This window comes from Daktulosphaira vitifoliae, unplaced genomic scaffold, assembly GCF_025091365.1.
Source record: "Daktulosphaira vitifoliae isolate Bord-2020 unplaced genomic scaffold, ASM2509136v1 Scaffold_2, whole genome shotgun sequence".
Taxonomy (NCBI): domain Eukaryota; kingdom Metazoa; phylum Arthropoda; class Insecta; order Hemiptera; family Phylloxeridae; genus Daktulosphaira; species Daktulosphaira vitifoliae.
In genome coordinates, this window is record NW_026099573.1 from 29,276,255 (window position 1) to 29,303,649 (window position 27,395).

The 27,395-nt window shown below is 35.1% G+C and overlaps 1 protein-coding gene across 3 annotated transcripts; it reads left to right on the plus strand.

Annotated features, from left to right (window-relative positions):
* The first annotated feature begins 1,973 nt into the window (after nucleotides 1–1,973).
* On the plus strand, nucleotides 1,974–26,333 carry LOC126897235 (eyes absent homolog 1-like). Of its 3 annotated transcripts, none has more exons than XM_050670685.1 (12): nucleotides 1,974–2,768; nucleotides 17,023–17,228; nucleotides 18,479–18,852; nucleotides 19,272–19,753; nucleotides 20,516–20,828; nucleotides 21,060–21,146; nucleotides 21,271–21,524; nucleotides 21,610–21,699; nucleotides 24,937–25,183; nucleotides 25,333–25,447; nucleotides 25,549–25,771; nucleotides 25,861–26,333. In XM_050670685.1, exons 2-12 carry the CDS (start codon nucleotides 17,224–17,226, stop codon nucleotides 25,939–25,941), a joined length of 2,271 nt encoding a protein of 756 aa, XP_050526642.1. In that variant the 5' UTR covers nucleotides 1,974–2,768; nucleotides 17,023–17,223; the 3' UTR covers nucleotides 25,942–26,333. The 3 variants fall into 3 exon arrangements, with proteins under 3 accessions (XP_050526642.1, XP_050526643.1, XP_050526644.1); XM_050670686.1 differs by lacking the exon at nucleotides 1,974–2,768 and adding an exon at nucleotides 12,118–12,415; XM_050670687.1 differs by lacking the exon at nucleotides 1,974–2,768 and adding an exon at nucleotides 16,117–16,135.
* The last annotated feature ends 1,062 nt before the right edge of the window (nucleotides 26,334–27,395 follow it).

Consider the following 27,395-nt stretch of genomic DNA (forward strand, 5'->3'; position numbering starts at 1 on the left):
AATATTATATTATTGAATACCACTTTCATACTCAATTTAATTACTGTAATTATTATGTATTCATATATTATAGTTATAAATCGGGGTAAAATTAAGGGAATAAGTGTTATTGTTGTTTTTGAAATAATCTACCAATTTCATTTTTTTCTATTTAATAATATTTATTTCAAACTTGCAAGTTGAGTTAAAAGTTATGGTAATAAATTCATTTTTTTTTTATTAAAACTTTCACTTTAAAGAACAAAAAGAAGTAGGTTCAAAATGATTACTTTTAACATATTAAAAATCAATAATAATTTGAAAATAATTAATTATAAAAATTATATAATATATAATTAAAATAATTACTAATCTGGATATAATTAAGGAAATAGGAGTTGATGTTGGGTTGGGTTGGTTACATTTTTAACTTTATAATGCTATAACTCATTGAAAAGTGTACGAATCAACACAATTTTTTTATGAGAAATAATATTTTTTAATAATCCCTTTTTCATTCGACATACTTTATCTTAATCAGGGTATTAATAAGAAACTAGCAGATAATGTAGCTTTTGTAATTATCCACCAATTTCTTAGAATTAAACACTATCTACTGATTTGCATCGAAGCGTTTCTTATGATAGTGATTTTAATCACTGTCAGATTAAATCTATACTGGACCCAACTATGCAACATCCCCACTATGCCGCGACCCCACTGTGCTGGGTTTTTTTTTTAATTATTTTTTCATTGATTATTAAACGTATGAATCAGATTTTACCTATAATGTATGTAAAACATTGTCGTTTGTATTTGTGTGATTGATGTGGTGTATTCTGGAAATCAAATCGATAAGCAGTGTGTATTATGCATTGTAAAAAACGATTCCAAGCATTTAGTATTATTATTTGTGATCATGTTTGTTATCGATTACCAATACATTTTTCTAAAAAATAATCCCACGATATAGTTTTCAAACTATACTCGAATCGAATTACTTCCAATTTCTTTGTTTTAATCACTCGTGAATAGTATTAATGGAGTTTTTATTTTTCTCACTATAAAGTGAACTTAAATGCCACTTTTGGCCATTTGATCGATGCCCCTTCAGTCGTGAGGCTTCGCGCAGAAGCCGTTTCCGCCGGTCTTAACCTTTTCCGAGTATTGGATTTCAACTCGTGATAAAGGCGAGCGGGTTCTCGACTCACGAATCTATGACAAGTAAGACGGTCGCACGCGTTTTCAATTACTTTCGGATTACTTTCGGTTCGTAGTGTTCTATTAAAAACAACGACGACTCACTTCCTCTTATATAATCGCAACAATAAGTAAATGTATAAAATGCGCGTTAATAATTTCACCTTAAAAAGAAAAATGTGGCTATTAATCGGAGAAATTAGCGGTTCTTCTACTCTTCTAGGATTGAATGTAAAAGTCTACTTTAATGTAAACGGCGGCGGTAAATCGGACTGATGAAAATGTCCAACTCTTCTGTTTGTTTACGTACTTGAATTTAACCGTTGGACGATTCGATAATTATCTAGGAACGCATGCAGCTACTCGATCCTCAGCATAGTTTGGTCGTTATCGTATTTAATTATGCAAAATCTAGTTCAATGTTTAATTACAATTGGTTATTAATCGTTAAATGATAATTGCGATTACACGTTTTTATCGTACTTAAAAACGATTTGATGTTCATAACGACGTGTTGTGAAATAGTTTCCAACATAGTTCTATTTACATTTACATTTAGTTGGTACCGCTGGATACGCTCATCGCTACATCGGCACCACAATTACTCGATGAATATCCGACGAACCGCTGTGATCTTTTGCAAGTAAATAATGCGTTCGAGTGGAGGCGTGTACCGATACCGCGATTGGCCAGTAGCGCCGCACCGCCCTAGTGCGCATCGTGACCGTGTCGATACCTGTGCGTTGCACGACGGTAACGATTAATCGCGTTGTTCACGTTATTAGTGTAATGACGAGTTATTAATCTCGACGGTCGCGCAGAAACAACAACAAAAAAAAAAGGCCGATACGATTATACCAAGACGGCACATTTGTCGGTTGCTCGGACAACGGCAAAAAAATCCATACTGCGTGTGTGACAACGGTAGCGCAGGCACCACAATAGTTCTTCGGCAGACTCTCCGCCACCGCATTCACCTGCGTCAAACACGCCCATTAGCGTCATCTGCCCTACCGGGCAAACGCATGGAACCCAACGAATGATTTCCGTGCTCGGTACCATAGCAAGGACGGATACCCACAGCGCGAGTATCGTGCCCACACTGCTTGTGCGTTCCTACTCTATGTCATATGTGTACACTGTTTGGCGAAAGAGGTTTCGCTCATCTGCTGGTCCGACGCACTGTCAAATGGTGATGGTGGGGAGGAAGGTGGAAGTCGCTTAAACCCGACACCGTCGTCGACGCGTTCCCCGTCGACCCTCACCGCCGCCAACGCGACCGGTATCGTGTTTCGCGCGCTCCGTGGACGCCGCCGGTCGTCCTGCGCCGCTGCTCTTCGGTAGTAACGTTCAGTCGGCCGTCGTCCCGTAATCGCGTCCGTGTCTCGTATTCAACCGGTCGATACCATAAATTCTATGACAGTAGTTGGGTTGTTTGCTTTTTTCACCGTCTTCACGTTGGTCGGTAGAAGATAACGCCAAGCTGATTTCAAAGTTTTCCAAAAGGCATAATATCGTTCACGATGCCAATAGAAACCAAACGATGATTTCAGTAGTAACAAAATTTGAATGACAAATGGAGTTAAAAAGTGAGTCTCTGGGCTTTAATTGATATATATTTCGATTTCATAATAAAATTCACTCATAACAACACTTGGACATTTACGGTAAAGTACTTCTGCCGGCAGGTTTCTTACTCTTTATAAGAAAACTGCCTTCTGTTATAAGAGTTACGTGTTCATAAACTATGCTTATTGTTTATGCGTTCGACAGATTGTATAAAATACTAATAATAAAAAAAAAAAAAGAGAAACAATAGCGCTTATTTTATTTACATAATTTAGCGCATAGGTCGATTATTATGTAAGAAAACTTTTCTGAATTATTTTACACGATATAACAAGTATCATCAGTGTAAAAGTTGTTTTTTTTTTTGGGGGGAAATTTTGAAAATTTTTACATATGTCATAATGGTCAGTGTTGTTTAATGATAACCTTTAAGGAAAGAAAACGCTGTTTTGCGTTCACGTAGACAGTTTTTTTCTATTGAACGTTATTTTCTTCGCGCCAGTCTATTTTACGCTATTATTTTTCTAAGCTACGATTTCAGCAAGTTTTTTTAATTTTGAGGCACTACTTAATGCGTTTTTATTTTGTCATAATAAATAATTGGATTAACAACTATTAACAATCAGTTGAAACGACAGTATACTTTGATAGTTGAATGAGCTCGAATTAAACGGTTAAGTCGAAGGTAAATATTTCGAAGTCTATCATCAATTTGAATAGCGTATGCAAAAACATATACGATATGTTCGATTATAAAACAAATCTCAACAATACTATAGAAATAATAGCAACTCACAAAGAAAAACATGTTGTAATAATAACTATAGTTCGCTTGTGAAGAAACCACACTTCTGTAAAAGTATTAGGGTCTCTCGTCGTGACAAATTTCAAAGTTTTTTTTATCAACCCGTTCAATTTAATGTCGAACAATTAATAAAGTCGATTATTATGCTAATCGATAAAATTGTTAATGGACACAACATACCTACCCTTCAAAAAGAGTAGCAATAGTAAGTAAGTAAAGTAGTAGTAATTTCAAACGAATAAATTCAATTTGCATTATTAGCTTAGAAATGTTGCTTTTAAAATATCATTATGGTCATAAGTATATGTTTAATAAAATCAACATTGTTCTATAAATAATGTATTAATATAATTACGCCCGTAAAAACGTTTTCGTTAAATCGATAATCGAATTATTCAACGGACTGTTTATCGATATTTGTATTGAATTGAATAAGATTTTTGATTTAGTGTAGAGTACTGAAAATCCCACGCTAAAGCAGAGAAAAATACTGCGGGGTAGACTCGGTCGATTTTGCTAGATTAGTAAATTTGTGTTTTTTTAACAGTCTCGGTTTTTATTGTGTCGGACACGCATATTTTTTGCCATATCGTAATTTTCCCATGTATATTATTATTATTTGGTTTTTTTTACCGTTTGTTTTTTACTCTAAGCGCGTTCTATCAATAGTGAACACAACAGTAAGGCCGCTCACGTATTTCTTTGGAATTACTTAAAAAAAAAAATAAACAATATGCGGTTTCTCGCATTGACATATATTTGTTTCCGAGGATCGACGTTAAATAAACCGGATATTTACTGTGATTAAAAATTGCACGTAATTAGCGCGATTAAACACTTGTTTACTACCCGGAAGGATTAGTTTTGTGCGATTATCATATTGTCGAGATGATGGCAGTTTTTTTATCTCTGCTCATTACAACCGGATATTTAATAAAATACTTAGCTTTTACGAGGATCGAAAGATTACTAGTGAAGTCAATCGATTAATCGGTAGAGTTGCTGTATGTAAGGTGCGTAAATCATTGGTGTTTTTTAATTATACAAGTAAATGAAATATATGAAGTATAAATGAAATCATCTATTTATCGACAAGTTTTTAAATATTTATTTCGGGTTAATCGAATACATTTTATTCATTATGATGTATTGTCTTTAAAAAATAAATGCAAAAACACAATAATTAACGACGTGATACAATTATTTGGCCCGTCTGTTATTAATTATTTGTCATATCTGTTTAAAAACCAGTGAAAATCTGGTACGGGCCCTGTGTACATTAAAATAAAAAAAAAAAAAAAGGTTCTTGTATACGAATTGATTTCGTCTTTTTTCTCCTGCCAACGAGCAGTTTTTTATAATGTACGTACTTTTCTCTGAATGCGCATAACTACCGCCGCCGTATAGGTCGCACAGTAAACACATATACCCACACTCGGTCGTCGGGGCGATCACCGAGTGCTGCTGGCGAAACCCGATACTTTGGAACGTCCGCCCGCCGAGGGATGCGAAGCCCTTCGCATTGTCAGTGAGTGTTATTCTCTCTATTTTATTATGTCGTTTCGAGGGTATTCTTCTTTATTCGCCGTCGACAACAATATTATTATTATTATTATTATTATTACTGCCGTGTGGACTATAGCTACCGTATTTTTTCATACCATACGTACGCGCATTATAATGATGCGATAATTCTGCGAATGGTGTACAATGCGAGGAGAAATATAAAGAGATAACGACGGGGGTTTGATGGATGTCGTTGGTGGTGGTGCGCAGGTTCAACAACACACGCGAACCCAGCGGCAGTTGCAATTCAGGTATTGCCGTGTGCCCAGATTATCGTTGTTATTATCAATATTGATATTATTATTTTAGCTAATACGTTTTTTAAACGTCGAATCATTCGATTTGTCGTCACGAGCCGGTTTCCTTCGATAGGTTTGAAAATCAACTAGGACTCGTCCGTCACTCAACACATTTTTTTTAGTGTGGAACTTGTGTCTTATTTTCCTTCGTACTCCCAAGACAACCGAAATTCATCCGCAACATTTTTCATTGTGATATTTCGTGTGCGGGTCGATCGAATCGAAAGTTTCGCGTACAAAGGCTTAATCAGAAGAAATGTTGATGTACTGCCGTGTCCAGTGTGTCGTGCGAAACAGATAGATGACGTTATAGTGTGTTTGACGGCGATCCGGTTTCGAAGAAATTTTTGTGGGTTTTTACTGTTTTCTAGTGAGTTTTTCGTTTGTTTTACTACACATCTTGGCGTATATATAACACGTGTCGGTGAACCGCTGTCTATGCGTTCAAATGCCGGTCTCGAGAGATCGTAACGTCTAATCTAATGGTGATTTATCGACCGGCGAGGACGCCGTGGACAAACCGGTGTGCATCACGTGTTTCGGTGACGGGCGTTTTGAGACGCGGTGTTGTGTAGACCAGCGGGCGGCCAGCGCGTATACTCGTGCGACGAGTTCTTTTTTTTTACCCTTAAAAACAACACGCGACGTCCAAAAGGTCGGCGGCGTGCGATCGATAAAATTCATTTCGACTCGTTTATATTATGGTTATTTATTCCGCGTTGAAACGCGGCGTGGTTACACGGGAGAAAATAAAAAACCCGTTTCGGTCTGCGCGGCCGGTCATCCGAATATAATCTCGAAACCTCTGAAGCGAATACGCGACCGTACGGGATTCGTGTATTGTGTGGACCGCTCCTATGTCGTGTTCGGTCTGGTGAGCGGTGATGACCACCGCGTTGGCCGTTGTCTTCGTCGTCCCGCTATTGTTGTTGTTGTTCTCCTTGTGCGGGTAACGCGATACCGCGCAACGGCCGCCGGCATTACGGTCCACTGCCGCCGTCGTCGATGCCGCGAAGACGACGAGATGCGCCGTCATGCAAAAGTAACGTGCGTACCTTCCATGCGACTTGCACGTGAAATCCAATACCACCTCCTCCAAACACACACCGACGGGGGTGGAGGAGTATTGCAGTCGGTTTTCAAATATCGTGGAGGTAATCGTTTGCCCGGATTACGTAACGTTGGCCGTCGAAATTGATTACGATTTCGTATCACACGATCCGGTTCGAAACGACTGGTATTATCGAGTAGCGCACGATTTATAAAAAAAGTGCCATTTTTTTTTAGGATTACGCGTTCGACAAAAATCAAAAATAATAATACGGATCGCACGACTGAATCGGATTTGTATTTTTCGTAATTGTTTGCCAGCGGTTATTACGCAGCGGAATAGTATTCGAAACCGTGAAAAAAAATGTTGCCGCGTTAAATTGGGGCGGTGGCGACGGATGATTTTATAGAGCCGAACAGCTTTCGTCACAACAATACACACACGACGAACGCGAGGGATAAAAAAATCGAAAGGCGCTGTACGATATCGTCTTGGGGCTTGGAGCGTATTCGTTTTGCCCGGCGAAGTAGTCTCGTGGAACGTCGTGTACACGACAGAGTCGATGTGACAACGGAGTTCGCACAACTTTTAGCCGTATGGTATTGACGTATCGCGTTACAAGCGCGTATACGGTTTTATATATGAAAAGTACGCCAACGAAGGGTTAGTGGAGTAAAAGGGAAAGAGCAGAGTGACAGCAGTTCACTGAACGCGCGCGCGTGTCGCAGCAGATCTAATAACGTCATTGCAAAACAACGTTTTCGCTGGATATTTTCAATAAGCGACCAAAGTCGTCGTCCGAAACTCGATGGACACATTTTCTCATTTCAAGTTCATCGTCAATCTGTTTTCTTTTCTCCGGTCACAGAGACTTTTAATTAGAAACGTCACTCTCGTCGTATTATTATTTTTTATTTTTTTGCACGTATAAATTAACATGATGCGAATTGTGGTGTTTGATGAAGCGTCAGTCGACCGATGACTTGTTGCGCTAATAAATAAAAGCGGGCGCAATAAGTTTAAACGTCAAATCGCAGTCGGTAAGGTCTGAGTCGAGAGTAGCCATTGAATTCATACGAGGTGTTGAAAGGACGTCATCCGACCGGTACGATTTATTGTAGTGCTTGAAATTTGAATACTCGTTCGTATATTACGTTCACCCTTTACAACATAATCGCATAATTATATCAGTGTGGTGTTTGTTGTAAAAAGAGGGCGGCACGAATGAAACCGACAAACGATTTTGTTAATTAAATAGTCGACGACGAGGACTCTAGGGAACAATAGAAACGTTGTATTTCGTTGTTAGCATATTGTTATAGTTCTATTGCAAAAAACCCCAGCGAGAGTGTAATTATTTTTAATACTTGACGAGTATAAATACATTAATTATCGTTATCATTATGGATGTTTTTAGCCATAATAATAACAATTTTTTTTTTTTTTTTTACATAAACGGTTGATGCGAATTAGCGTGTGAACCGCTAAGGGAAAATTTGTGCATATAACCATTTTGTGGTACGAATAAAATGTCAGTTACTATTTCGCATTTTTCGATCGTATAATTTGTTGGAAATGTGTGATTTGTAAGTGTTGGGGTAGAAATGACTAAAAAATACAATTATTAAACCCGAAATATAATGTAAAAGGGTTATCGCTTCTGACTGACAAATACGTGAACTAACGGGAGTCGTTTAGATATAAATTAAAGGGATTGATCTAGAAGTCCGGGTAAACCGCATTGTTAAAATAAATAAACGGGCCGTGTAACGGCAGTGGCCGAACGGCGAAAGGGTTAGAAAGTGTTGTGAGAAATGCGGAAATGTAAAAAGATTTATCGGTGGCATTTTTTTTTTAAGAAAACTGACGAATTCGAAAGGGGTAATTGTAATGTATTGTTTGTTTGTCGACCGGTTTGGAGATTCGATTCACACGCCACCGCTACTCTAGTTGATAAGCACTCGGGAGAGGGTTAACGCGGTACCTGTTGGGAAAAACGCGGAAACGAATTTTTGTAAAGAAACGTAACAAAGGGTTGGACGACAATTTAGAAAAGGGAAGTTTTTTCTTATTTAACATTGCGCCGAGGTAATAATTTTTGCAAACGCCAATAGGGACATTATTTTTCCATTGTTGTACGCTAATAAAAATACAAGCCATATAATGACTGTTACCCACTACGATGGAAGCGACTTAAAACGAAAAACGTCTAATTCGAATTTGTTCGAAGAATAAAACTGATTTCCCGAATTTTCGGGAGAAAACGTTTAAAATAATACTTGGATTCAACTCTAGAAAGTAAAAAAAAAAAACACGTGTTTTTAAGTGGTAAAGCTAAATCGTATTAAAAATAATTTCGAGAGCGGTATAATCTAAAAACGAATACCTCGTAGTCTATAAATCGGTTATTGTCTTGTATTTTGGGTGATAATTTTCGCATTGAAAGGATTTTTACCGTCGTTGATTTTTTTACAATATATCGATGAATGTGTTCACTATGAAAATTGTCGATACTCGTAGACAGCCACAGTCTACAAGCCGTTGCGTTTTCGAGTAAGGGGCTCGCAACAAGTACCTCTTGATGTTTATACGTGTTTGCTCACTTCTAAATGGAATTATTTGCACACGGACGACCTCGATAATGGAGTATTCATTATTTTGAGTGTACTCTATTCTGTGTGTCAACGTGCCGCGACAAAGAACGAGGGTAGCACGAGTAGGCACAACAATGACAACCCTGGCGAGTCTAGTGTCTGCTACGGGTACATTATGTATACCTGTGCATCCGAAAAGCGTGTATTTACAAATAATGATGAAATGTGTACACGGTTCGCCGGACGCTCAGAAAGAGCCGGTTCGGTCAATCCGTTTTTTCCTTTGTATTTTCCTTGGTTTTTTATACCGTATTGATATAGTCCTAATAAACGAGGGTCGAGGTATGCCGTCCAAAGTAAAAACTATCGAACAAATCGATGAATAGACGTATCAGACGATAATCGCGCATTCGACGGACAAGGTTCGACTTAGTTAACGCTCGTTGGACTTTATAGGGGAGGTGATGCTTCCGTCGAGTCGCGACCCTTCGTTAAACGACCGAACTCGACCCGACTACGACTAAATAACCTAAACCTAACTACAACTAAGTACCTAAACTACAACGAGCATATGGACCCTGGCACGGAGGACGAAGCGCTCTGTGAAAAAAAATCAAAGGTATATCGCATGACGCCGTTAAGATAGACTTATGCGCATCGAGACTGTCGGTATACGACTATCGTTTTTTAAAAAATGTCGTATACACGTACGCGTAAGAGCTGATAAAATGTGTACCGTTTCGCCGTCTTCAGTTATTATCCTTAATTTTTAGTTCGGAGAAAACCCACTTGTTTCACTGCACTATCAATCAAAAATCAAGTCTACTTTATTAACAAATAAAAAGCTTGTTATAACTTCTTTATCGTGACCATTTCAAATCTGTAGTAAATCTTTTTCAGTTTTCCAGTGTTTATAGGTTGGATTTATTTAGAGATATTTTTCAACTACTAAATTATTTTTTTTAGTGATGAGCGATGTCTATATTTATGATTTATGAACATTTTTTGACTAATAAAGTAATTGTACTTGTTTTTCCTGGCCTTTAAAGTCGATTTAAATAAATATTTATTAAAAAAATTCAATTATTAACCATACCTTTTTGTTGGTTAAATCGCAAGTTTTATCGAGAGTAAGATAATGTAAAATGCTTTATAATTTTTAATGTTCGTTGTTTTAAACAAAATTTGTCTATTTTAAATTGAATAATAACACAGGAAAATAGCTATTTCTTGTTTACAAATTTTATGAGTTCTTTATGGAATTTTGACGCTTAAATTTTAACTAAAATAATTTTATAATGTTCAATAAAAGTTTTGAAAAATTTAGGACTGTTTTAGGACATCTAGTTTAACCTTTTTTTTTTTTTTTTGGTTCTTTGGAGTTGAGTATAAGCGTCATTAAAAAAAAAGCTGAAAAATACATTTTTTTGGTCTAATTTACAATTATGAAATTTTAATCGAAAAATTGATAATTTTATAAGGGTTAAAAAATATTATCTTTGTGCACTTTGAATTAATATAATGCGAAAAAATTGTGTAATACAAAAAAAAAAACGGGAAAATTTACCATAAACAGAAAGTAGGATTGTATAATATAATTAATTCAATTACCTCAAAATAAAACAATACTGGAGAAGTACGTAAAAAACAAATGTAAAATTTTCCCGTTGTTTTGTTTCAACGGCAAATTTTGCCATTTATATTTACTCTAAATGCACAATGTTAATATTTTTTAAACTTTTTTAAAAACTATTTGTCGGTTAAAGTTTCATCATTGTAATTTTGATTCTCAACAGTTCAGTTATTTTTTTTGAAAATGACACTGAATTTTATAAAATATCAGTTAAACTTGACCGAACACTGTTCGGCGAACAGTCTTAAATTTTGTACATCACAAATTCATGTATAATACAAATTTTTAAACATAATGAAATAATTTAAATAAAAATAAAGTAAAAACTGAATATTTTTTTTGCGATTTTACTGTATAACTGTCGCTAAAATTAGTAATTATCTAAAAAACTTTATGTAATAAAAAAAATGTGAAACCAGATTTAGAATCAGCATCCATGTTTCATATAAAAAATGTAAATTTGTTTTGACAAAACGATGTCGATATTGATGTGTAATCGCTTCACTAATTAAGATGATAAAACTAATCGTTACAGCAAATCAATAAATATTAATATTTTTATATATTATTACATGGCGTATTTTATAGGTCGGCGATGGTGTGATCACCTCCTGAATATGCAGCGATTCGAATTATTAATGTAAAATGTTGGTTAATTATGTTCTATGTTCGTGTGTTGACTTTTTTGATTTAGCTATTTTTTGATCGAGAAACAAAAACGTCAGTTGAATTTCTTTTCAAATTCAATTCTAACAGGGCTGGATTATGAAATTTCTACGGTCTGAAATTTCTTAATCCAGCCCTGTTAGACTCTATATGATGCGGGGCATAAAAATAAAAAATGTAAAAATCCATTTTGTCGTTTATTGAATATATAAAACGTAGGGCGTTTTAATTTTCGATTTAGTTTAACAGATTGTTGTTAAAGGAACTAATTTAATTAGTCGATTTTTTCGTAATATTTTCAATTCATAACGGCTCTCCTAAATCCTCTTGGGGTAGCACACTAGTACAATCCGAACCGGGCTGAAATAAAATGTGGATACGTTCGACATAATATAGTCGACTTGTTTCTGTTACTGTCGATGCAACACCACGTGTTGTGTCACTGCTGTCGTTGTCATTAGAGGTTTTTGGGCGTAAAAAAAAAAAATCGGTTTTGCTGAATATTTTGCGGAACGTAATTAACCACTCCTGAACTACAACGGTGCACGTTTAAAACGCGTTAAGTATTTATTGTGTGGGTATTTGTTTTACTAATATAATAACATTATTATATTGCTCTTGCCTCTGTCCTGCACCCTAAGTGCGTGCGCCTCACCACCGCGCCCCCCGTTGTTCCCGGCGTGTCCCCAAACCATCGCGACTGTTTGAATTTTTTTAACTCAGTCCAAACCGACAGACCGTTCGACCGTATAGTCGTACCGGTACCGTTGCCGCCGACGTTTTAGCAATCGACCACTCGATGCTAAGACATAAAAAATTGTTACAACCGCGTACCGTTTGACTAGTGTGATTTTTTTTTTATCGTTTCGTTGATTTTGTTTATTTATTCTAGATGTTCGTTAAACAGTAATAGCGTTTTTTTTTTAACGATTTTTTCCCTATTATGAAACCTAGATTTTAATTAATAAACGGTTAAGTTTCGTTGTTGATTTTTAGTATTATAAGAAGACGTCGCCACCGCTGTTATAACTGCGGATCTATTTTTATCGAAAGGTAACAATTTTCGTTCATTCGATAAAATTACACTATCCCCGATAAATGTATATTTTCCATTGAAAATATTCAGGTAATGAAGTTTGACTTTATCGGTAATCGGTTTTTAAAAACATTATCGATCGAGTAAAATCTGCTCGTTATATATCTGTGGGTTTACAGCTGTAAAAAATGCAATACATATATATTCGCCCTTTTAGCGTTGCCGTTGGGTATTCGGTAATTTTAAATATCGGTATTTCATTATGTACGGTATCAGCTTTTTTGTCTCGTCATACATTAAAATATGGATGAAGTACTGTTGAATTCCGAACAAGGCGACTGTCATACGTGTAACGCATAAATACCGTGTGTATACATTTATTATTCTCTGTATAAAAACGTGTGTGTATACAAGCGCACATATGGCTGAGGATTAACCGAACACGAGTAAATCAGGATAGCCGACCGGACCGTATCGGACATGAGGATCTTTGAAATCGTCGAGGTCCGGCACACCGCATACCGCCGCCGCAGCATAAACAACGCATCTCGTCCAGCGAATTATTACGGCGAAGCCGAGTCATTTGTTTGTCTCTGAAAAGAAAAAAAAAAAACTAAAATAATGAAATCGTGCTGGGCTCGGTTGCGACAAATTGCCGGCCGGCGACGACGACAACGACAGGCCTCCACACAACGGGCAACTCGAACCAGTAAAAAATTACTCGACACAGGAAAAACGACAAATTATCGAACACTGAAACAATGTGATGAAATTTAGTATTAATCTGCGTGTCAATAATATATTTAATGGTACAAGTCAGAGAGCGACTTGGACTTTTTTATGTCTTGTTATCTTTCAAAGACGGTCTATAGATTTATTTTCCATTTTAAACCTGTAGTTTTTTTTTGTCTATTATTATTTAGATTTTGTAGAACTTGAAATTGTTGATGCTAATAACCCAATCGATCAACTATAAAGTTGTTACAATATGGCATGGTGCTTATAAAATATTTATATGTTAATATATTGTACACGTACAAATGTATAGAGAAATTTTTTATTCCAGTTCATGTGTACGGCGTATTTACAATTTAACTTATTGATATAATAATGTCAATTTGTTTGCTAATTTTTATATTTTCATGATTAATTTCAATCCTCCCGATAAAACTATTGATAATTGTGAATTTTTCTTCGAGCTACAATCATTTGTGAACAAGATCACATGATAATGAAATTAATGATGATCGCGAATAGTAAACTGCTTTGTGTTTCTCACACTATTTTATTGTTTAAATAATTGTAGCAAAGAATATTTGTTGAAACTCAATATTTTATTAGATCTCTGTGAAATGGCGTGTTTGAGTTTGTTTTGCCTTTAATATTTACTTATTATATGAATTTTTCTAAATTCAAAGAGCAGGATCTGTATTCCTTTATATATGTATATAATCGATTCATATAATATAATACTAAAATTTAGTGTTTGAGTATAAATAAGTCTTCATTTAATGAAAACATTTATTTCTTTTTTATATGGTAATCTGGCCTTTGCTCACTCCGGGGCGTGCAATAATTGAAAATACTAATTATTTAATCAATTATATTAATTCAATTTACTTAGCTATAGTTATTTTTTTTTTTACATTCCACCACGAAGGCGAAGAACTAAATGTAAGGTAGATTCTTTCTGAATGTTATAATCGGACAACGAACGGCCGTCTTCCAGTTGCTTACCGGCGAAGATGAGGCGTTGTTGGTCGGGTGGTATTCCTTCTTTGTCTTGAATTTTGGCTTTTACATGTTCGATGGAGTCTGACGATTCCACATCTAACGTGATGGTCTTTCCAGTTAAGGTTTTGACAAATATTTGCATTTATATAGTTTGTAGCGCCTCGCTCTTTTTAATTTTAGCGTCCGGTCGGATGTGAACCTGTCAACGGTCTGTTTCTTACTGGCGTAATGTTCGCGGCCGACATTAAAATCTATAGAAACCGCGCAAATAACAAACGCGTGAAATTTAATTTTAAACCAACATGCTATAAAAACGAAATACTTTTTCAAACTGCTCGATCATATAGAATTTGTTTTGGCTTCGAGGCGTTTACCGAGAAAGAATTTAAATAATTCTCCGTTAAGAGAAAATATCGCGTTTTAAGTAAAAGATATATCGAAATTCGCGATATTTGACGCTTTTATGTAATTCGACAACGTTTATTGTTCTCTATCTAAATACGCTAGAAAACTGCGAAAAAAATGAATTGAGCGCAGTAAAATTAAAAAAATAAAATAACACACGGCTCTTATATATTATTGAAACCGTATATCTCAAAACGACTTTTTTCGAGATCTCGCGCTTACAGTACTATACGTTTGTTGTTATCATTTACTTTTCACTGTCGACTACAATAAACAATGGAAATTAAACGATAACAAAGATAATTATTATTGGTTATTATTTCTTCAATATTAAAACGTTTATAATTGTTATCGTTTATTATTAATTTTAGTCTATTAAACGAAACCGTCTTTACCTAAGGTGTATCGGCCGGGCGGGTCGTTATCGATACGGAACAATAGTTGTTTAATCTTGCATCGTGTTAGTTTTAGCTTTATTAATAAAATCGTGATAACAGTCATCACATTACGCGGCAACGGCGTTTTTGCAGACGTCATTATTATTATAATTATGGGCCACACGAGAGTACTCGACGCGTATTTTTCTAAATTGTTTGAATTGCGACAAAGAATTCAAAACAATTATAAGATATGATATACACGGAGAAGCCATTAAAACATACATTCTTCACAACAGTGTTTTATCGGTCTTGTCGGTTTACATCATCATATTCTCTATCATCGGGTTATACCCATCACAGTTCTCGACCCAGTTTACTACGGGCGGGTAACTAGGGTAGATCGTTGACGAGGGATCGGATAAAACATGGTGGTCGCCGCCGATTCGAAGAGATCGGCCATTGTTGTAGCACACTGTGTACTTCTAATGAGTTCGGATCGCAATACGATTTACGATCGAGCAATCCGTTTGAAATTATTTTCGAATATCGAGTAAAATTTAAACGCGATAGCAAAGTACACGGTGGAATTTTTATTATTCAAATGTTCGGTTATTCGCCTCGACTAATACTCCAACTAATACTCAAGTTCTCTTCGAGCGTTTACTCGAGTTTTTTACTAATCGTGTCGATTTCTAATAAATAAATGTTTGAAAATTAACACGTGTGTGCCTTAGTCGACGCGCGATTGATATTATTCATGATAATTTTTTTCTGACAAAAGTACTTCATGGAATTTGTTTTCTGTAAAATTGGATTAAATGTAAATTTAAACTCTGTACCTACGCGTTGGAATTTCGTTGTTGAAACGAGAAGAGGACGGCAACGGGGAATTTACGCATACGTTTTATAAAAAAAAAAGAGAATAAAAAAACCCGACCGACTCTCGGCGACACGTACATATACAACACTTAACGCGAGATAACATCATCATCAGCTCGGTGGTGTGCTCGAGGCTGTGGGTGGGCCCGTACCCGTTTGCGACAAATTATTTCGAATATTTTATTTTATTACGCACATTACGACGATGTAAACGTACGTTTGACGTCTAAATGTTATTGGACTTTTAATTTTTAGCGATTAATTTTGGTTTGTTAATTGACGCGGAGAAAAAAGACTACTCGTCGGATAGAGGAGAAGACGCGATGACTTTAAATCTCTGTACGTTTTACCCCTCTTATTATTATTATTTCATCGCTATTCGTAATTTCGTTCTGATACGACACGTTTAATTTCACTCGAATTGAGAATACAACGATCAGATAACTCAAACGATTCAAGACTTAATTCTATCTAATTAAAGACGCCATTAAACGTCGTGCGAGTATGTTCGGAATAAATTTATTGTAATTAGTTGGGCTTCAAAGATACTATTAAGCGCGACAACAATGTTTTTTCTTTGTACTCGGTGTTATAATAGCGCATTTAATTTGTCAACGTATCGTAAGCGTTGTTGATTGGATAAGCTATCTGTTTAAATAATCTAGAAAGAACTATAAAATTAAATCTGCGTAATAATCGTCGGAATGATTGATATTTTATCGGATTATTTCCAATTGAATTCTATGTATCACGAGTCGTCACGAGAAGGCCCGACCGGGTCGTTTTAGAGTATTTTTATTTTTTAAATTTGGTCCTCGTTGTAATATTAAATTATTATTATTATTGCCATAAATGGAAATTTATATTCCGGTTTATAGCGGTGACTTATATTAATTTGTTGAATTACTAAAGTACATGTTTTCCTAACTTCAAGTCATTAATTTACCTCGTAGTGTATGGTCATTTGTAATATTTGTTTACACTATGCTTTTCGATTATATATTACATTCTAATTTTTTTATATGCGCTCTTATTAATGGTTTATTCATCGGTTTGAGCTGTTGAATCTAAAATTAACGTAAAAAAATCTTTTGTCTATTGTTACGGTACTTTTTATCGAAATATTATGAATAGTAAACTGCACATAAAGCGTTATTTAGTGAAAACAAATTTGTTTGAAAATACATAATTTTATAAATTACGTTTTTTTTTTTTTTTTTTTATAGTTGCTGAAAACTTATCCGAGAATTGAATTATTTATCCAAGTTCGACCGATCACGTTATTCTAACTGTATTGGTGGCTTTTGAGCCAGCCGATTGGCAGTTTGATCGCAGCCGTAGCAGTGGCGGCAACTACAGCAAAGGCTGCAGAGTTCAACGCTGCAGAAAAATACACCACGACGGCGGATTACCATCAACACCATTATATGAGGTAATTTTTATTTATTTCTCGCTCGAGTTCAATCTTTATAATTAGACGTATTTTTTTGCAAAATAATATGATAGTTATTCTCATGTGAGCTATTTTAATTAAAGTGTCAACAATTTTTCATTAATGACCAATTGAAAAATTGTTTACACTAATACTGCCGTTCCAGTAAAATAAAAACGTACGCGCCGAAAATTAAAAAAACATATTATCCTATTAAAATAACGAGGATTCAATGGCGTGTCTTTAGAGCTAGGTAAATTTTTTGTATCCGGTTTAGAAGCCGAGTAGTTGAGGATATGGTTTGTACGTATTTCATAAAAATACACCTGATATTTAAGGTCTAAAATAGATCTAATACTTGTGGACAAAACAATGTATTACGTAAAAAGTAGTAACTCCCCATAATTTTGCTTGATACAACTCGATATTCGTCTTTTTGTTTAGTTACGACGGATTTTTTAAGCTGTTACAGCAAAATTATCATATGTTAATTTACTGGTAAGAAATATCGATGAGCCTCATAATCAGTTTGAACCGTACTATCCTAATCGTGATTTGTGGCAGTTTTTCGGTTTTTTTTTCTTGTGATAGCGATATTTTTCATAGAGGAGTCCGTCGTATTGGTCTTAATTCGGCCTCGCCTTTAAGAAGGTTTTAAAACAAACCTCGTATCGATATTTTATTTAAAATCGTCACGTTTCGAAACCATCGATTATTAAATGTTTTCTGCGTATTCCGTTTTCTTTTTAGACAATAAACGATTTAGATTAGAAACACCGCCGAGAAAAAAATACATAAATGAGTTTTCGGTAGAAACAGTCGTCCTACATCCTTTTTAGTAGTTTTATTAGATTATACGTTAAAAAATATTTAAATACTAGTGACTATATAGTCGATCAGTTTTATAAAAGCGGAATAAGAAAAATTCGTTTTTCCTAAAGCGTTCGTCTTTCTTTACTTGATCGGCAGAATAAACTTATAGTCATCGTGTACTTGATCTAATTCTTCCGAATCCGACTGATAAATTTCGAATAGTTGGAACTAGTGAAAATAGGAAATTCGTTTTCTATCAATTCTATGAAAATCAATTTTATTACTATAACTTGTATAACTAATAATCGTTGTAACAATTAGTAGATTTCTCTTAACGCGCATAATATTTTTGTCGTTTGATCTATTTTTTAAATTTCATGAAATTAAATTAAATGATTTACTGAAGAAATAATTAAGCTTTATTTTTGTACCAATAGTACTATGCAGCAGACGGCTTCGTCCTATCGAGGTGTGGTAGAGCCCGGTAACGTTGTCGGCGGTTGTGGAATTTCTTCCGGGACGACAGCAGTGACGGCGTCTTCGTCATCTCCTTCGCCTCAATCTCCTCCACCTCCTTCATCACCTCAACCTCGGATCTCGTCGTCACCTACTGACACGTCTACGCCTTCGTTGCCGCCACCGCCCACAGCAACTGCGCTAATATCACCGCCGCCACTTTCTCCATGCGGCGGTTATAGTTTATTGAACAGTGGTGCGGGAGGCGGTAGTGGATTTTACGGGAATAGTAGCGCCGGTGTGCATCTTCAAAATCAACAACAATTCACGGGTCCATCGTCGTGTAATTACCCGGGTAAGTTTAATTTTAATTTTCAAATTCAACTACCATAACGTTTAATAACGCGAGCGAAGAAAATAACACGTTACAAAAGAAATTGAATTAAATAAAAAACAACAATGTGTTTCGCACGTTATAAATGACGCGACGTTTTTGAGATGAAACGGCCACCCATAGAGATTTGCTGCGTCAAACTGTGGCGAAATCGCACGACGTGTCAGCCTCGGTGTGTGTTATTTTTGCTAACAGATCGGATCAGTGTACCGTTACCTCTAATCTTCTTATAATTTAATCCTGTCGTGGAGTACATTTTCGCAATACCCGTCGTCGCGATCGTCCAAAACGCATTTACAATTCCGATAAATCCGATTTTACGAGAACGCGATTTTATTTAATCTCTTATAAGCGTTTTAATTTTTTTTTTTCTTATTCAGCTAGTGGTGGCATAACCAGAAAACCACCTTGTTCCGGAAGCGATTCTCTTTTGCTCTTGCATCAACAGCAACAAGGACTTCAAAACGGTTCCGACCATCATTTACAACATTTGGACGTGCACCCTCACCAATTGCACCATCACCAACAACAGCAACATCATCATCATCAAATGCAACAAAATGGAGGAGGTGGTAGTGACTACCACAGTAATCACCACCACCATCATCATCATCACGACTTACATCATATGCACCAAGACGACGGCGGGATTAGTTCGGCGTATTCGGGTCTATACGGACCTCCGTCGTCACCTCCGTTACAGCAGCAGTTGGCCGGTGGAAGCAATATGATAATCAACAACTCCATGTCATATTCGAGTGGTTATAATGGAGTTTACAACGGAGGCACTGCCGGAGGCCAAAGCTGTTATTCCGCCGCGGCCGTTGCTGCGGCCGCAGCTGCTGCAGCTGCAGCACAGCAAGTAAGCGATAAAATAGTTTTTACTCCTTAAACATCTTGCGATTATATTGATATATTAATTATATTATATATCCTTTGATGAAATAGACCTTAAGGTTTTTTTTGAATTAATATAAGTGACTTACGTAATTACGTAAAAATTACAAACTTAAAAAGTTAAAATGTTATCTGTCTGTCTCGTACACAGTAACGTATTTTGAAATTTGGCGTTAGAATGTTATAATTTGTCCATATCCAAAAGGATGTAACAAATCTTGAAGTTTTGATGGTACTTTTTTTTTTAGTCAAATCAAAAAGCTCATTTACGCCTACTTATAAGATATTATCAGGAAGGTCGTCCTTTTTAATTTATTTGTATTCATATCGGTTAATCATTTAGATATATATGAGCTGTATCAATAAGCTAAAAATTAAAAAAAAAAATAATGTTTCCTCTATATGAATTATTAAATGTCTATGTGAACATTGTGCAAGGCATGCATTGGCAAAAGCTACTTCAATATTATAAAAACAAATTCCAACATATAAGGCTTTTATCAAATATGAAAAAAAGACAATTTTTTGTTTTTTTAAACAAAGGAATGCCCTTAAGATTCCTCATATTTTGGCATTTATCTAATATGCACAAAATAAACGCAATACGCGATAAACGTCAAACAGATAAATATTTATTATTTAGACCGATTAAACTTTTACTATCTATAATTAATATTTGGAGAGTCTATAACCTATTAAAATACGAGTATAATTATTGTACGTTAAGGACTATTCTGGAGGATATGTCGGAGGAGGTGCTTCGACGGGCGCCTATTCATCTGCCACTAGCCATCACGGTACTAGTCACCAAGTCAGTGCTCATCATAGTGGTGTCAGTATAGGTCATCATCACCAGTCATCTGCTAGTACGGCGGCGGCGGCTGTAGCCAGTTATTATGCGGCTGCTGCAGCAGCTGCTGCCGCTGCAGCTTCAGCTGCATCTCAAGGTCCGGGCGGCTATTCTTCTCCGTCTTCACATTACGGTAGTAACGCACCCACTTATGGTCAATTACAACCAGTGGTTGGAGGTATTCAGCCAGGTAAGTCTAAATTTTTATTGTAATTTTTTATATAATTATAATATTATTTATATTATATTATTATTTTCTTTTCATTTTTTTATGGGCTTTACGCTTGTAATCGGTTTAATCTATCGATTTTATATTCATATAGTCAATAATGATGTCGGTTTGCTTTTTTTTTTATTACTACGTGTTACTTTATCAACGAAACTGAAAATTAATTTAATATATAAATATCTGTTATTACAGACAGTCCACCTGGCGGTGGTCCTTCATCACCTTCTTCTCCTGTTAAGTCAATAACTTCGAATAGTCGACGGTTAGTTGATAGTAGTGGTGAGTATATGCGTTGATATTAACATAATAATATTTGAAAATATTCGAGCTATTATACAATACATATTTTATAATAATCAATACTATATAATGATTTAAAATAATTTTTGTACGATTTCTGTAGGTCGTTGTAGTGGAAATGGCAACAATCGCAGTGGCCGTGGAAGAAGATCGGTTGCGGCAAATGCTAGCGGTGGAGGTAGTGGACAATTAGCTTCCTTAGTCAACAACCCTTCGCCCGTACAATCGACTGGTAACGTAGCTTTAACCGGAGATTGTCAACAGCAGCTCGAGAGAGTATTCATATGGGATTTAGACGAGACCATAATCATATTCAACTCTCTCTTGACCGGTGGATTTGCCACTAACCATTCCAAAGTGTGTAGAACTACAATAGTTTAGTTTTTAATAAATACAAATATAGTCTGTTTTATATTATATTATCTTATTTATTTTTTTTAAGGATCAACAAATCATGCAGCCACTGGGATACCGAATGGAAGAAATGATTTTCAATTTAGCTGACAACAGTTTTTTTTTCAATGAAATTGAGGTTATTCTTTAAATATAATATTAACGGTTCTAAAATTAAATTTTTAGAAAGCAATATTTTAATGATTAAATATTTACTTTTGTTTAAATAAATATAAATTAGGTAAAAAGTTGAAATATGGTATTTTAATATTTAATAAAATTACCCGGGGTGATTTTTTATTATTAAACATGTATGTCGATGGACATAGTTGTCAACAAATGCGATTAGTGTAAAAACCAATTAGCTACCCCTATGCGTAATCCGTCACACATTATACGTGTTAATTAATTTGAATATTTGAAACTTTAAAGTTCATTATCTGATAAACGAATATAGTTTTATTAAAATTAAAATTCCGTTTACTATTAAAATACGACCTCAAACATTTTATTAAATTCAAAATATGTGTTCCCATTTGAAAAAACAAAGTTGACACCCTCACGATGCGTAACGAACTCGAAAAGTATTACGTAGCTAATAGTTCAATAATAACGTGAACTAGTTTAAGTTTTAATTATTATTGAAGTGGACATAATGCCCATGTACTCAGACCCGTTGGTCTATTGTGCGCACCTCATATCAAATTGTCTTGATTCGGTTTACTCGTCTAAGTGTTATCATCAAAATGTTATTACATTATACCAACCATAAAGTCACTCCTATAGATGACCAAAGAGTCCTGTCTTTCCGGCAAAATTAAGTATCTCTCTGGGTGGTCTGGGTTTTTTTAATATCTTCTTTTTCAGGAAAATGTTTAGTCAAATAGTTTGATCTTAGTGTGGACAAGGCTTCACATTCGCACATAATGTGAAATGAGTCTTCCTCTTCTACTCCACACTTCCTGCACAATGGTGATTCCGATACCCCCATTGTTTTAAGATGTTTAAGCAGGTAACCAAATCCTGTCAGTACACCAGTCAAGGGGCTTATTTCATATCTAGTCATGCTACTAAGAGAACCCAACAGTAGACCAGAGGTCTTGATAAACATTTTAGATTGTCTAGGTACTACCAAGTACTTTCTGATTTTCCTTTGTTGTTTTCTGCACCAATTCTTGGATAGCGCTTTGAGCGATTGCTCAGCGAGTCTTATCACTGGCTCTGGTCCAACATAGGTGTTCTTTGCTCCTTTCCTGGCTATAAATTCAGCATATTCATTTTTAGTGACACCGTTGTGTCCTGGTACCCACGCTAGTGTAACTTTGTTGAAACTCGATAATGATTCTAAAGTTTCCTTGCATTCAAAGACCAGCTTTGAATTCACCTGATCATTACATAGTGTTTTCGAAGCCGCTTGACTGTCACTTAAGATAATTATCCTCCTATTTTTGTATACCAGCAGGTTCTGAGCTCCTACCATTATCGCAATCAACTCTGCTTGGAAAATAGAGGGTGTTGTGCCCAATGACATACTGACATTTGTTCGTGACTTTAACTCCAAATGCCAGTACCTACTTTTCCTGATTATTTGGATCCATCTGTATATATTATAATTCCTCCTTTTTCAGTCAGATGGTTAATATTCCATTCTCTACGTGTGGTAATCTCCACTTTGTAGGGAATGTTATTTTTAAGAACCGGTTTGATATAGTCTAAGGGGTATTCCCAAAAGCCCTGATTTATCTCTTTTATTATTTTACCATGTTCTGCTGTGTCACTCTCCAGAGTCCATATACCTAAATTGTGGAATCTTAGTGCTGTGGCTTTGGCGTGAGCTTTAACTTCTAGATGCAGAGGAGGCAATCCGATTAGTGCCTCTAATGCGACTGTTGGTGTAGTTCTTAATGCTCCAGGGATGGCTATGGCAGCCATTCGTTATATGCGACTGAGTTCTTTCCTAGCTGTAACAAGTGCTGTTCTGGTCCATCAGACTAGGGAACCGTACAATATCATAGGTTTAATCACTGAAGTGTACAACTAATACATAACTCTTGGTTTAAGACCCCATGTCTCTACTGTAAGTCCGCAATGTGGTCATTGCTTTTTGATTCTTGATTCATAAAAATGATTTCTATTTGAGCTTACTATCTAAGATAATACCTAAGTATTTTACTTCCGATTTTAAGCTAATTTCTTGTCCATTTAGAGTAAGAGTGTCAAGGCTGTCTAGCCTTGTTCTCCTTCTAGTGAACATAGCGACCTCTGCTTTATTTGGATTAACAGATAAACCATACTTACTGCACCATATATGTATAGTGTTTAGTCTCTGTTGTGCTAAGTCTATAATAGTGTCTGGGAATTTACCCTCCACTGCTATAACTAAGTCATCCGCATAGGGTTTTTGTTTATTAGTATTTGTTTAACTCTTTAATAAGCGAGTCCAATACTAGACACCATACCAAAGGAGGTAGAACCCCGCCTCGCGGGCGTCCCTGTTTAACACTCTTGATTACTTTGGTTTCATTGAGCTGTCCCATAATGGAGCGTTCCTTTAGCATGATTTCTATCCACTTAGTAATAAGAGGTTCTATTCTATGCTATTGTGCAGATTCACACATACCATTGAAGGGAGTGTTGTCAAAGGCCCCTTCGTTGTCCAGGAATATACCTACTGCATACATTTTATTCTCCACAGCTTTCCCTATCTTAGTCGTTAGGCAGTGTAGAGCTGTGTCGGTAGATTTACCCGTTTAATACGCATGTTAGTTTTCATATTAAAGGGTGCTCCTTTAGAGGCCCCTCCTTAATGTACATATCAATAAGTTTCTCCATAATATAAGTGGTAAGAACATAGTAATAAATGTTCTTACAGTCTTGAGAATAAATGAAGTAAGACTTATTGGCCTGTAGGATTTTGCTTCATAATAGTTAGTCCGGTTAGGTTTGGGTATAAACACCACCCTGACCTTTCGTCAGCTTTCCGGTTGATAATCATAGGCAAGGAATGCCCTAAATATTTTTCAGAGATGGGGGACTATTAATTCTAACCCTTCTTGCAGAAGTGCAGAGAAAATTTCGTCACAGCCTGCAGCTTTGAAATTGACCATCTTATTCCACTTGGGGTTTGGTTTTTCATTTTTATAATAATTAAAGAACATAGTTAGGTCCTTATCTGAGTTTGTGACCTCATATGGTAGGTATCCTGAAGTTACTATATAATGTGAACTAAATATATAATATAATATAACTAAAGGTAACCAAAAAACAATGTTTAAATTATGCATAATTGAGTAGGTTACGATAAAAAAAATCACTCTGTACGTACAAGAGAAATTATTTCTTCTTTTTTGGACTTAATAAAAATTCCTTTTTTTAGGAATGTGATCAAGTGCACATAGACGACGTTGCTTCCGACGACAACGGTCAAGATTTGAACGGTTATAACTTCAGTACTGATGGATTTCACGGACAACATCACAGTCAACATCATCACATGATGTCCGGCGGACCAGGAACCGGTTCTTCTTCACAAGTACGCGGTGGTGTTGATTGGATGCGCAAATTGGCATTTCGATATCGAAAGATCAAAGAACTTTATAACAATTATCGTAATTCTGTTGGTGGTGAGTACTCGTAACTCGTAAAACATCTTGACATCGTAATCGAGCTAATGTCCGTTTAATTGATATTAAAATATAAAATAACTTATCGGAATCGAGAAAATGTCTATAAACGATTTTTAAATATTAATTATAATTATTATTCTCACTAGGTCTTTTGGGACCTGGAAAAAGGGATGCTTGGTTACAGCTTAGAGCTGATATTGAGCTACACACCGACGATTGGTTGACGATGGCTATAAAATGTCTTGGATTAATAAATTCACGGTAAATAATATATTATATATAATATAATAGTACTCAGTATTTGTAATTTGATTTTGATAAAGAATTGTAATTTTTTTGATTATTTTGGTGACGATTTTCAGGCCAAGTTGTGTAAACGTATTGGTAACCACAACTCATTTGATACCGGCTCTATCGAAAGTTCTTTTGTATGGTCTTGGTGGATTGTTCCAAGTCGATAATATATACTCGGCTACAAAAATTGGCAAAGATTCTTGTTTCGAACGAGTGGTGGCTCGTTTTGGTCGAAAATGCACATACGTGGTTATCGGCGACGGACATGAAGAAGAAAATGCAGCTAGACAAGTATGTCATCATTGTATTCATAATCGATATTTAATAACTTTTTCCGTATTTTAATCATAATAGTAAATGTATTCCTTTTTATGTTTCAGTTGAATTTTCCTTTTTGGAGAATATCATCGCGTAATGACCTGGCTGCACTTTATAATGCTTTGGATATGGGGTTCCTTTAAGTAAAAATATATAATTTTATACATAAATATAAATAAATATAAGTGTCAAATCTACATAACGCTTTCTAGATAATACCATGTTAATACTTTATAGATATATAGCGATTTTTCGTCTTAACGGATATTTGTATATTATGTATATTTTAATTTTATAGTATAAATAATTATAACTGGTGTATAAAATTATATATTATAATTATTATCTGATGTAAATAGTTTTGTTTGGGAATTTTTTTATAGTGACCAGAATACGCACCTCGCCTTGAATTTTTGTATTTATTTAATTATGTACACATGTACATAATATATATTTTCATTGTGTTATTATTACCATATAAGAAATACCATATAATCAAGATTAAATATTTAGCTCGATGATTAATTGTTTTTTTTTTCAAATCCTAATTAAAATAAATAAAAGTTTACTTTAAATTAAGTGATATATTTATTTTTCGGTGGCTATAGAATAATAAATGTAGTTTCAGATCTAAATTAGTTTTTTCACTTATTCCTTATTGCACATGAATCATATGATATATATATATATATATCATATAGCCATATGTTATTATGGTTCCTTTGACTTAATAAAATTTATATATACTTTCATTATTGCTAATTATTGGAAATGTGTTAAGGTGAGTTTAATAGTATTTTTTGTAGCTTATTGACGATCTTTATAATAGTAACGAGACAAATTACATTAAAAAAAAAAACTGAAATAAATCGAGAAAATAGATATCTAGTAGGGTGGATTAAAAAAAGTCGATCATCGTAACTTAAAGAGAACCTTTTTAAATTTATTATATATATTAAAATATGTAAAAATTTGAGATTATCAAAAAAATGTTTACTGGTCGCTATACGAGACTAGTAAAATTTAATTTCTAATATTAAAACCAAAAAAATTGCAATAAACAGAATAATCCAATTATCATTACCAATTATAAAGTTATACAAGACTCTAGAAGCCAAAAAGCGGCTTCTGTTATTCAATTTTTGGTCAAATATTATGATTAGTTAATGTAGTTAAAATAGTTTAACTTTTACTGTAGAATACAAATTTTTTAGTTTCAAAATTTTCAGTTGGTAATATTTCTAGTAGGTCTCATTCTTCTTATTTTCCTCACCTTAATCCCAACTACTCGGGGTCGGCCACCCTTATCCTAAACTTCCACTTGACTTAATCTACCACAACATCCATGCTCACATTATCCGCCCTCGTATTGCATTCGATTACATCTCTCCATATCTTTTTTGGTCCTCTTCTTCCTTCAACATTAATTTCTATAACTGTTCTTATAGCTTCCGATTTCTCACTCCTCATACCATCATCAAACCACCTCAGTCTCATCTCTCATCTGAACTACCATTGACGCAACACCTATATTCCCACTTATATGTTGGTTTATTATACTAGTAGGTTTCAAATAAAAATAAATTATTTTTTAAGC

What these genes read in the sequence shown, in the direction of transcription:
- LOC126897235 (XM_050670685.1), top strand. An exon ending in ATCGTCGTGTAATTACCCGG is followed by an intron (nt 18,853 to 19,271) that starts GTAAGTTTAATT and finishes TTTCTTATTCAG; the next exon opens with CTAGTGGTGGCATAACCAGA. An exon ending in TTATCGTAATTCTGTTGGTG is followed by an intron (nt 25,184 to 25,332) that starts GTGAGTACTCGT and finishes TATTCTCACTAG; the next exon opens with GTCTTTTGGGACCTGGAAAA.